Raw genomic sequence first — 12,897 nt, 5'->3', positions numbered from 1 at the left:
TGTGTGTGTGTGTGTGTGTGTGTGGGTGTGTGTTTGTTCACACCTGTGTGTGTGTGTGTGTGTGTGTGTGTGTGTGTGTGTGTGTGTGTGTGTGTATTTGTGTGTGTGCTAAAGGTTGCTACCTCGATTCATGTGGAGACTGCTGAGGTTGTCACCATGGCGGTGTATTGTTGTTCCCGCGTCTTCATCCCAGTGCCAAAAGATCAGGCCTTAAGCTGCAGCCTGTGACGGCAGCATCAGCCCTGCTTTATGGTCTCTGAAGCCACGGCATCCAGCTATTCCTAGCCGGGAGTTTCTGTAATATAGCTGACGTGGGTCACAGCAGCAATACACTTCTATAGACACAGACAGACAGGAAGGGAAGGCGGATGGGATAGGCTAGCAGGTATCTCATGTTCTTAAGTCTGGGGCCCAGCTCAGTGTCCTCTCTCACGCAGAGCAAACTGATGTTTGATTTTTTTTTCAAACCCGGAATGCATTTTTGGGGGTTATGGAAACTGCAATAAAAGTATGAATAAGTTGTTTCTGCAATTGCTTGCATTTTACCATTACTCCTCCAACCATCCATGCATAGTGACCATTAATATTAGTACAGCATAGTCAGAGTGTGTGTGGTGTGTGTGTGTGTGTGTGTGTGTGTGTGTGTGTGTGTGTGTGTGTGTGTTTATGGGAGTGTGCGTGTGTGTGTGTGTGTGTGTGTGTGTGTGTGTGTGTGTGTGTGTGTGTGTGTGTGTGTGTGCAATACCATGCGTACGTGCATGTACAACCTTGCATGTGCATGTGCTTGCCTATGGGCCTATCTATGGGCATAGTGTGTTTGTTTGTTTGTATGCAGATGCCTTGTTCATAAAGTCTGAGTCAATATCCGTTATCATCATCACCACATTGTCTGAAGAATGTACGCGCTGCAACCTGTATGTCTCTGCATCTCACATCCATAACGTCTTCACTCTCCGCCCCTACAGGACCAACGGCCTGCTGGTCAAGCGTCTGGAGCGGGGTGGCAAGGCCGAACAGGAGGGCCTGTTCCAGGAGAACGACTGCATTGTGCGCATTAACAAGGCGGACATCCGACACCTGCGATTTGAACAGTAAGTCCTGCACCGTCTGTCGGTGCAAAAACCCAACTGAAATCCTGCCCGCGAGTCCCGCGACTATTTTGAGTCCTCATTTCGAGGAATTATCTGTGACTTTCCCCCCCATCCCCCGGCGTTCGCTGCAAATTCCCAAAGTGTGAGCTTCCTTCCCCAACAGTTTCCCTGCAGCTTGAAAACTTTTCCTTGCCAACTTTGTGCTAGGTACATTTTAGACCTCTAAGCGACACTTGCTATGAAGCTTATTTCTTCACCCCCCCCTTTGCGCAAGGAAAAAAAAGAAGTTGAGAGTTGAGAACGTCCCTGCTGGTTAGCATTCGGTGTGACTTCAAAGTCTGCATTAAACACTGAACAATAATGTTCAATATCAAAGTAATACATTTTCAATGAGAGGGGATAAGATTCTGGATTGTAGCTTGAATTTTATGTCCAGAACCTATTCATACCAGAGCTGTGCAGAGCTAGGCTTTGCTGTGGATTTCCTATTCTCAGTTTTGTGTTTAATTGTGTTTATTCCTGGATTGTATTGTTATATGAATATGTTGTATACAGCTGCACAGTGTTCTACTATTTGTTTAACTAGGTAATACACACGTTATTGAGATAATATTCAATACATTTGAATTGTATATTAGTTACTATTCCTATTTGCTATTGAGTCATTTAGAAGACACCTTCATCCAGTTAAGACATTCAGAGAGTTTAGTGCCTGGAAATCAAACACCCTGACCACCATAAAATAAGGGAATGACCGCCAAGTCCGGATAGAGTTTAGTGCTGCTTTTCTACAATGAGAGCGGCCCATAATAGATCTACCCATAAGAGGTCCACAACGATCCACCACTAGCAGTCTTATTCCAAACGGCCCACGTAGCGTAGCTGAACATACAGCCGGATTGACTCACCGTTTTCTCTTTCTGAGATATGAGCGAAGAAGGCCTGATGATAGTGTGTAATGATGTCAGCCTATTGTTGTTTCTCTTAGGAAACCAATCCCTTTCATTTGTAAAGACTTTAGTTTTCTTCTTTTTGTCTTTAGTTTTCTCATTAAGACTCGTTGTCAAAGGGCCAACGCTATTAACATACTTTTTAAATTATTCAATCTAGTGAGAATTTTTCTTTGTTACATTAAATGTGTGTTTTCCTTCTGTCTTTTTAAATGCAATATTTGTCATTATCAAAGGTCCCAGCTGCCTGCAAACCTCCTCTGCTGTGAAAGAGGCTTACATGTCCAATCCACAAGGGAGCAATGTTTCGTAGTGTTCCACGAGCAATTACAGAAACAGGCATATGTAGACACGCACGCACCCACGCACGCACGCACGCACACACAAGACCCCAACACACATACACATACAAGCACACACTCCTTACTGGTATCGAAATGCATTTAATGATTTCCCATGAATATGAGGAGTAACAGAACTCAACTTTGCTCAACCTCTTCCACACACACACACACACACACACACACACACACACACACCTTCCCCACATTCCTCCGTCAATGCCTCCGTCTTGCTGATTGTGCTCCACCCAGGGAGACAATTTAAAGTGATAGCCTAATCTCCTTGGATTGTTTTGCATGGGTAAATATTTTGGGGAGCTTAATCTGGCAGAATGTAATGATGCATTGATGGGGTAATTTATTATTCAATCAGTGGCTGATTGCTGGAGTGACACCGCTGTATGTTATTATATGCATTTGCAAAGCACTTATGCACACACCCACACACATGCACACATACACAGTCACACACAGACACACACACACCCACCAACACACACACACATACACACACACACACACACACACACACACACACACACACACACACACACACACACACACACACACACACAATACATCCATAAATATATGCCACCTGTGCGCCTGTTTGTGTTATTTCTACAAATTACCATAAAAATAATACAGACTGAATGCGTCTCAAGTAGCGCAGCGCGGCGCTTGCCTCGGTGACAGCGCTGAGAGAAATCTCGCTCATTTTGTCGGGGAGCAGCCTGGAGACCGCCAATAAGTCATTTGGACGAGCTCGGATTCTGCGCACGCCGCCACACCGATTCCCTCTGCACGGCGGCGGCGGCGCTAGGAGGAAGAAAGCCCTGGGGGCGGCCTCTCTTCCCTCCGTGCCGCACCCCTGACTCTGGCGTCTCTATGAAGCCTATCTATATGCTAAGTATCTCCAGAAATCCTGCTCTGAAACAGCTCTCTGGCAAGCAGCAGCGGTCAATTCCCCGGGTTTAAGAAGGTACAAAGTCCTGCCGGTGACTGATGTGATTTCTCTTGGCTGATTTAGCTGTGATCGGGCTAATTACCATGTCTCGATGGCGGATGAGTAATTTCTTTGTTTTCTCTTAATGTGTAATCAGCCGTGGTGCACGTTATCGGCTGGGCTAATTAGCCAATCCTGACAGTGGATGTGTTTTCTATCTACTTTGTTGACTCCCTCATCCTCCCTGTCAGGGAATGTTATGTTATGTAAAGTTATGTAAAGACTGCAGTAGAGGTTCCCTACCTTGTTGGACTACTGGATACTGTCACTGGCATTAGAGTTATCCCAGTGTACTATATGGCTTCAATGAGATGAGCTTTACCAACTTCCCCAAAGCCCTCTCCTGTCTCGCTCTCTCACTTTTGCTCTCTCTCCGACACTACTCTCACTTCATCTCACTCGACAATTTCCGGCAACAGCCCTTAATGCCCTCGCCAGCGAGATAATGAGTGAAGGAGCAAGTGTATGAGTGAATGTGCAAGTGTATGAGTAAGTGATTGAGTGAGCGAGTAAAAAAATAAGTGCACCGATGCTTTCTATTTCGCAAATTTTCTGTCAGTTTTCGAAACCTCTCCATCTGGTTAAGACTAATACATATATTTATCATAAGCCTCATCTCTCTTCACTTAATTCATCACACCGACCCACCCTCCTCCTCTCCTCCTCTCCTCCTCTCCTCTTCCAGAGCTCAGAACATGTTCCGGCAGGCGATGCGGACCCCTCGCATCCTGTTCCACGTGGTGCCGGCCGGCCTCAAGGCCCAGTACGAGATGCTGTCAGCCTCAGTCTCACTCGCCTCGCCCTCTTGCAACCGGGTCCGCTTCAGCCAGGACCCCCAGCGTCCGCCCGGCGACCGCTCCAGCGTGACCACCCCGGGGGGCGGGGGGCTGGAGCACAGGCACAGGACCTCCCGCACTGGGCCACCCCCGAACGTCTCCAATCACAAGTGGGTCTGGCATGAGCATGAATTCATCAGGCGAATATAGCATATCGCTGTTTAATGCGTTTTTTAGGTCACAATTACACATTCTACGTGGGTGGGTGCTAAACCATCCAATATGACAATCTTATCGAAAAAAAAACGTAATAGACCTCCTGGACAGCAGCAGGCGGGGCTGCGACTGTTAATTCAGAAATTAATCCAAATGAATGTGTTTTCACATGGGGACTGACTGAGTAAAGATATTCTCTGCTTTGTTGAAGCAGCCACCAGCTTCCTCTGTCAAGGAGCACCCCCGACCCCTGCCGCCACTACTCTACCGGCCCCCCGGCCCTTGTGGTCAGGACCCCCCCGGTGCCCCCGGCCCCGTCGCCCTCCCTGCAGCGCAGGGTCAGCAGCAGCCTCTCCACCGGCTCCTACTCCATCAAGTCAGGCCGCAGGCTGCATGTGAAGCTGAGGAAAGGTCTGTTCATGTTGACATGTCTGTATCTCTCCTGATCTCTCCTTCTATGTGTCTTTATACTGAACTATCTTTATAGATCTGTCCATCTCTATATACATCTATGGATCTCTCTCTCTCTCTCTCTCTCTCTCTCTCTCTCTCTCTCTCTCTCTCTCTCTCTCTCTCTCTCTCTCTCTCTCTCTCTCTTAATATATTGGTCTCTCAGTCTCTTTATATCTATATCAATCTTTTGATCTCTATATATATATATATATTTTATATTTATATATTTATTATCAATCTATATTATCAATCTATTGATCATTTGATCTTTATATCTCTATCAATCTTTTTGATCATTCTATATACTGTATATATATACATATATATATTTATATGAATATATTGATGAGTCTGTCTCTCGATATGTAAATATATATATATTTTTTCTATTAAGTTTTTATTTATCTATTTCTAAAGATATATATATATATATATATATATATATATATATATATATATATATATATATATATATATATATATATTCTTCTCCATCATCTAGTGATCACTATCTTTTAATATCTTTATCTCAATCTATTGCTCTCCTCTCCCTCTCCTCTCTCTCTCTCTCTCTCTCTCTCTCTCTCTCTCTCTCTCTCTCTCTCTATATATATATATATATATATATTATATATATAATGATGAGAGGTCCATCTTCCTCTACATACCTCTATCAATCTATTGATCCCTTTATCCATTTTTATGTCCCTTTTGTTTATCCTATGTATAGTCTGTTTGTTTTGTCAGGACATCTGATGCCCATAATTCTCTCTTGAAGTTCAGTGTGTAGTTTCATGGAACATAGTATGTGATTTATTGGCCACGGCACTGTTTGTGGTTCAGCTATCGTACCCAAGCTCACCATTAACTATAATATGATGCTATGATGCTGGTTATGTTGTGGGTCTCTTTCCCCTCCATGTATTCACCTTGTCTGCTGCTGCTGTTTTTTAATGTCAGCCCCTCCTTTATATATATATTGCTATCTCGCTCTCTTGCTCTCTCCTGTCTCTCTGTCTCTCTCTCTGTCTTGCTCTCTCTATATCTTCTATCTGTCTTTCTCTCTCCCTCAATTCAAAATAGCTTTATCGGCATTGAAAATAAACATTGCCAAAAGCAGATGATAATGACACACAAATATAGCAACATGGCATGGAAAAGTAAACAACTTTTAGAAAGTCAAATACATGCGGTCATATTTACCATTTGTAGCATGCCACTGTCTGTCTCCATCTCTCTCTCTCTCTCTCGTCTCTCTCTCTCTCTCTCTCTCGTCTCTCTCTCATCTCTCTCTCTCTCTCTCTCGCGGTCGTCTCTCTCTCTCTCTCTCTCTCTCTCTCTCTCTTCTCTCTCTGCTCGCTGTCACCAGTTGCAGGGGCAGATGTTGTGCTTGGGAAAGTTGGCACCGGGGGGAGGGTATTTTATGACTGTGTCCTGGGACCGGGGGTGTTGTTTGGCATGTGAGGGCAATGGCGCAGGCCAAACGTTGAACAAGCTCCCAACAGCAGTGCAGTCACAAGCCACCGCAATATGTCTGCACAGGTCCCCAGTGCAGCCCGATCAGATCTGAGAAAGAGAGAGAGAGACTGCTACTTCTAGTCTGGCATGCAGCGGTGGCCACCAGTTGAGACCGCTCTATTATACAATTAAGTGAAAGTCTTTTAGCAGAGAATTTTACCCCCACCTGCCCTTACCCTCCCGCACCCCCCATCCGCATTCACTTCCATTTTGTTGAGTTACTGGTTAGGGAAACCAAGGGTAGAGAAGAGGAGTAGAAGGATGAGAAAAAGAAAGGTGTTAGAGAGAGAGAGACAGAGACAGAGACACGGAGACCCTCACCAGGAACATTGTTTATTGTCAGTGTTGAGTGCTTGAATGCAGTTCTCAAACCACTCTGAGTGTCAGTGGAATTTTCGAGATTATAATGGGTCATTATTTAGCATTGCCGGTACAGGGGAGAAAAAAGCAGTCTACAAATTTTACGGAAACCTTTTTGTAAAGGTCAAGCATGAACAATTTGAGGCTTAACCTGCCAAAGTCAAAAGACATACTGAGTTGAGAACTACAATCATTTCAATAATTACAATGATTTCATAGAATTTCCGGGCCACTTATGTACTTTGGGACTCTTAGTCTTCAGGGGGTTTACCTTTACATCTCCAATTGCTCTAATCATTTTGATTTGGCCCTAAGTGTGTCTGTGTCTCTCTGTAACCAAAGTAGATCCATGCATGGCAAATTAACAAGAGTGCCTTAATCAAATAATGGAGTCGAAAGAACGGACATATGAAGCCCATTAGATCTCATTCTAATGTGCCTCTGCCTGTCCGCGTGTTTGCCGTTTTAATTGGCTTATCGGTTGCCAGATTCCGACTAATCCAGCAAAGGGATACAATTACTTTCATTCTGCTCGTCCATGGCCCCAAAATAAAGACGTCAGCAGTTAATTACCACAGGCCTATTAGAGGAGCATTCTTCTAATTGACCCGATTGGAGGCTGTTAATGGCAGAGATCTTCTAATGGGAGTCGGTTTGATTCTGCTCAGCAGGGTGCATTCTGACTGAGGAGGGAGGGGACCACGTGATTAAGTGCCACAGGGGTGACATCAAATAGCCCTGTGTCTTCAAATTCCGACCCTTCCTTCACACTAAGGGGCAGCCCTAAATTATGTATTTATTTGAGGGTGTGATAAGCATTCTGCTCACTGCATCTGCAGGCCAATGCTTTAAAAGAGTACATTTTTTTACGGTTCAACTTTTTTTTCCCCCTTGCCTGTCACCGAGGTTGTTAGCAGCATTTTATTTTTAAACACCTTTCTGCCGGTTTGTACAAAGGTGAAACCAGCCATAATGTGAGCATTTAGGCACCTCTCCTCCTCTCCCCCCTATCTGATCCTTTCTGGTCTTTTCGTGATTCTAGGGGGTGTAAACACCACACCTTGTCTGTAAGGGCTGTCAGATACTTTGACAGCCAAACTGTCAAGACAGTCAGGACAAAAAAGAAAAAAGAAACTAGGTCATGATGAGCCATTAGACTAGCTGACAGCCCTGTGAAATGAGCAGCTTCTGCTCTGACATGAATGCTAATCACCAGCGTAAGCGCCAACCCTCGACTTGGACGCCATAGCTCGAAAATGCCAATGGCTCAGCTGTATTCCATAACCGTCTTGCACAATTCACATCTTACTCTATTCCTTATGACTCATCTTTTTCCTCAGTTTCCGGGATGTTGCGCTTATTTATGAAAAGTATGTCTTAATCCCTCAAATAATAACTTGACTAGCGCTAGCAATTTTGCTTTAGCATGCCTCATCCTGTAGCCATGACATTTGAAGAGCCATTTTCTTGCTTTCATTTGCCAAATGCAGCCCTGGAAGCTGGAAAAGGTCAGGTCACAGACCCTCCACGTTCTCCATTATTCAATTTGAATCCCTCTTTGAGCTTTCACTTAACAAAGAAGAATCACAAGGTTCTGCATGGATGGACACACATTTACCTATTCAGTGATGGTACTTTATATCACTTTCCATATAGATACACAAATTGGTCTTGTAGATCTTTTTTAGGGTGTATGGAACAGTGTGCTTGCCACTTGCATGGTAATGTTTTTTTTAAGTCATGCTTAGGAATTCAAAACCCTATAAAGAGGCTCAGATATCTTCACAGAAGGAAGTGGCTCGCTGTATCAATGAATCATTCAATGAAATGAAAGGGAATTTGAGTGTATTTCAGAAATGCTTTTCAGAAAGTGTTTTCAGAGAATAATGACGGTTAATTGGAAAGTGTTTTCTTTCATTCTGCTGTGTTTTAAGCATTTGGTCCCTTGTGCCTATTCTGGGCCCTTATACTTATAACTGATGTTTAATCAGACCATTGCTTGTGACATGTGGCTTTGCAGTCCGCATGCACTTATCATAAACACTCAATTTTGGTTTGTGGAATTCTATATATACAGTGAGGGACATATGTCAGCAACGTTTTTTTGAAGTCCAAAATATTTGACAACCACACCCTTCAAGCATTGCCAAGGATGGAAATACGTCTGTTTATTAAGAGGTTTATGCATGAGGTTTGGAGCATAGCTATAATTTCATCCATACATATTGCTTCCTCATATTGCAGACATTTATAATGAAAGGGGAATTTTAATAATGGATTGGATAGACTTATTTTCTTCTTAATTCACATCACAGTGCAACAGTTCCTAGGGCAAATATGTGGTTGGAAATGTATAAACCATCTGGTTAGGTTGTGTGAAAAATAATGGTTGTCATATGATGCAATTTTAATGGAATCGCATTAAGGAAAGAAATTCTCTCTACCACTATCGCTGCTATATGTAATTGAGCTATCTGAAATTAGTTTGTGTTAGTTAATACTATTGTGATATAGTGTGACTTTTAGTGATGTTGCTGGACAGTGGAGAACACTGTCTAGTGTAGTGTAGTATATTCCTGTCTTGCTTTACTTATTACTAATAACTAAGGAGTGCTTTTGTGCAAGACAATACATACCATAGCCTCAAGGCCATGGGTCCTGACTCAAAGTTCTTGGATAAGTGGATACGTTTGGAGAAAGTTCTTTACCTCACCCTTTTCTTCCGTCATTCAGACCTACTATGTTATAGCAGAACTTCTGGGCGAGAAGGAACATTGTCTTTGCTGGTAACTTATAACTGAAGGGATGGACTGGAATTTTAATTTGTTTATTTCTACAGTGCAGTGTTTATTTGACAGTACTAACAGTAACCCGTTTCCAGCCACCTGATTGGTCGAAACAAATAAGAACCGAACGAAAAAGAAACACCCATTCACCCAGATTGAAACACGTCTGCCATCAGACTTTTGATTAGTTATCTAAAGTCTGATTTATGAGACTTCCGATTCTGGCGCAAAAACAACCATCCTTACATGAAATCCACAAACCATCACATGACATGACCTCTCTTTCCCCCTCTGACCCCCCAGGTCCAGAGGGCCTGGGCTTCAGCATCACCTCCCGAGACGTCCCCATCGGCGGCAGCGCACCCATCTACGTCAAAAACATCCTCCCAAGGGGTGCCGCCATCCAGGATGGCCGCCTGAAAGCCGGCGACAGGCTGTTAGAGGTACTCGCCGGGACATTGCGTCACCACATGTTGGCCACAAACTCGCTCGCTTTGAAGCGTATATAGACGTCTGTGTGTCATTTTGGAGGGGCCTGGCTCTTCGAACAATCGAATTGGCCCACGTTCTTTCAAGATTTAATCTGAGAAAGCTTTTTTGTTGAAAGGACTGAGTCATGTGTGTTCCCTTTGGGCGCAGCAATTAAACACTGGCGATGAATCGCTGAAGAAATGCAGTTATACGAACAATATTTGATTATAGCGCACTCGGCCGACATGATGAATCAGCGTCTGTGCTCTCTGGGAGGAAACGGCCATATTTAATGACAGCTGCTGTCAGCTTTGGGAATAATAAGTAAAGGTTATGTATTGCGTGCGCATTTGATTCATTTCATTGAAACAATATTTAAAATGATCATTAAGCGCGTGTTTGTGTCTCTCAGTGTGTTGAGTGGGTTGCTAACATCTGTGTATTCATATTTAATGTGTGTGTGTGTGTGTGTGTGCAGGTGAACGGTGTGGATCTCACCGGTAAGAGCCAGGAGGAGGTGGTGGCCCTGCTCCGTGCGTCCCCCATGGAGGGGACAGTGGGCCTGCTGGTGCTCCGCCAAGAAGACCCCCTGCTGCCCAGAGAAGTGGTCAGTGTGTGACACCCCACCCCCCCCACCTCATTCTGTCTTCCCTTCTGCTACTACCAAACACCCCTGATCCCTCCACACACACACACACACACACACACACACACACACACACACACACACACACACACACACACACACACTCACACAAACTCACACGCACATACAGATGCAGATGTCCACACACACACACACACACACACACACACACACACACACACACACACACACACACACACACACACACACACACACACACACACACACACACAAACTCACACGCACATACAGATGCAGATGTCCACGCACACACACACACACACACACACACACACACACACACACACACACACACACACACACACACACATGCAGACAGATGCACACACAAATGCAGACACACATCAACAGTGCAGACAAACACACACTATTACAGTTAAACACACACACACACACACACACACACACACACACACACACACACACACACACACACACACACACACACACACACACACACACACACGTGTGGCTTCTCTCTGCCAAAGCCTTCAAGCCACAGCCAAGCAACTGTAGTCAGTAGTCGCCAATAAGCCATGTGTGGATATATGAAAAAACAAGTAACTTTGTATGAACTTTGCATTGTACACCATACACTTTCCTTCTCTTTTGTTCTGTGTGATTATGTATGGACGGTGGAAGGGTGAGGCAGCACCCCGCTGCAGTCACATTGACATGCAGCTGGCCCGGTCAGCATGCCTTGGGTGTCTGCCCTGTTTCTCTTTCGCTCCGCTCGCACACACGCACACCACAAGCCATAGACTGCCCTGTCCGCTGTGCCACAACCCCCGCCTTATTACTGTTTGAGGAAGGGCTCGAGAGGAGCTCAGCCTAGTTAATATCACGGCTGGACCTGGGAGCAAGGTTATGTGTGTGCGTGTGTGTGTGCGTGTGCGTGTGCGTGTGTGTGTGTGCGTGTGTGTGTGTGTAGAGATAGCTCAGATGATAGTAAGGGGAACAGCTGGGCCGGCTGTTTCATGGGAACAAACACCATTATCCCTGTCTGACCCGGGCCACCGCTGGACTCGGGCGGAGCAGATCCACCTCAGAGGACCAGTGGTGCCGGTACGACACGTACAACCGTCGTAACACCAAGTGCGGCGCCGTCGGAAGGACATGCGCGCACACGCGCACACGCACACACACACACACACACACACACACACACACACACACACACACACACACACACACACACACACACACACGCACGCACAAGCACACACTGTCCTCCACACATGCATGCACACACCTACAATCGCACGCATTCACACTGCAGTAGATAGACGTCTCACTGATAAGCAAGTGACTTAAAAAACACACACACATACACACACGTACTGAAAGAAACAAAGTACATATAATTTACCCAAAATCCACCGCTATGAACGTGCACAGGCTCACTCTCTGACACAGTTGTGCATGAGGGGTGACATTGGCTGTCTGGCGACAGATGGTTGGGGGCGAGTGCCCTCCACACACACACACACACACACACACACACACACACACACACACACACACACACACACACACACACACACACACACACACACACACACACCTTCCCCCCCCGGCCTCCTCGCCTACCCTACGTTTCGCGGCTCTGACAGCGGGCGCTGGACATCGCAACACTTTGGCAGGCCAAGGCGCTCGCATGCCAACAGCCAACAACCCCCCCCCCCCCTTCACCAGTGTGTGAGTTGTGACCGGGCACCTGGCCTCTTAACCCTGGCCCAGTAGCCACGCAAGCTTGGGGAATAATGGTGTGAGGACCCACCCTCCCCCTTGTGTTGTGTGTCGTGGTGTAGTGGAATTGTGGGAGTAAATGTTATTCAGGTCGTGTATCTCTGTCAATAGCATTGCTGGCTTTTTCTCCATGTGTTTCACTCTGATTCACTCCATGTCCCGTGCATCCAAAGCTTTTAATTTTACCAAATAGGACCAAATTAATAAAAGCTTGCTCAAGGGCACTTTGGCAGGGCAGGGAGAGACACGGCGGCAGCGGTACCCAATCACTAGCTGGTTGGATGTGCAGGCTTTGTGACCAAATGTCATGCTCCAGTCTACGGCCACGTGTTCATAGCGTCTTTCCAGCGGTGCGATGAGCGATGGCGTGGTTGATGGCGCTTTGCGGACAGAGATGAGCGTGGTGTGTGAAAATTGCGTGTCACTACCGCACCGCACTCCACTCGACTCTGTGGGGGAGGCTGGGTGGGAGAGTTTGCCGTGCTAGCTCCCGCAGCTCCGCGGGCATGACAC

General features: G+C 45.6%; 1 protein-coding gene across 1 annotated transcript in view; it reads left to right on the top strand.

Moving 5' to 3' along the window:
- The window catches only part of LOC311355416 (partitioning defective 3 homolog), a gene marked incomplete at its 3' end in the record, with an annotated part of 445,195 nt that overhangs the window by 172,896 nt on the left and 259,402 nt on the right, over nt 1-12,897 (top strand). The window contains exons 8-12 of the mRNA XM_084475186.1: nt 966-1,091; nt 4,074-4,334; nt 4,592-4,791; nt 9,801-9,940; nt 10,447-10,575. Coding sequence (XP_084331312.1) covers nt 966-1,091; nt 4,074-4,334; nt 4,592-4,791; nt 9,801-9,940; nt 10,447-10,575 — 856 coding nt within the window. The remainder of the gene's footprint in view (nt 1-965; nt 1,092-4,073; nt 4,335-4,591; nt 4,792-9,800; nt 9,941-10,446; nt 10,576-12,897) is intronic.

The sequence above is a fragment of the Micromesistius poutassou genome (genome assembly GCF_964030765.1).
Source record: "Micromesistius poutassou genome assembly, chromosome: 11".
Lineage (NCBI taxonomy): Eukaryota > Metazoa > Chordata > Actinopteri > Gadiformes > Gadidae > Micromesistius > Micromesistius poutassou.
Note: the sequence above shows the minus strand (reverse complement) of the source record. Positions and strands in the feature narration are given on the sequence as shown.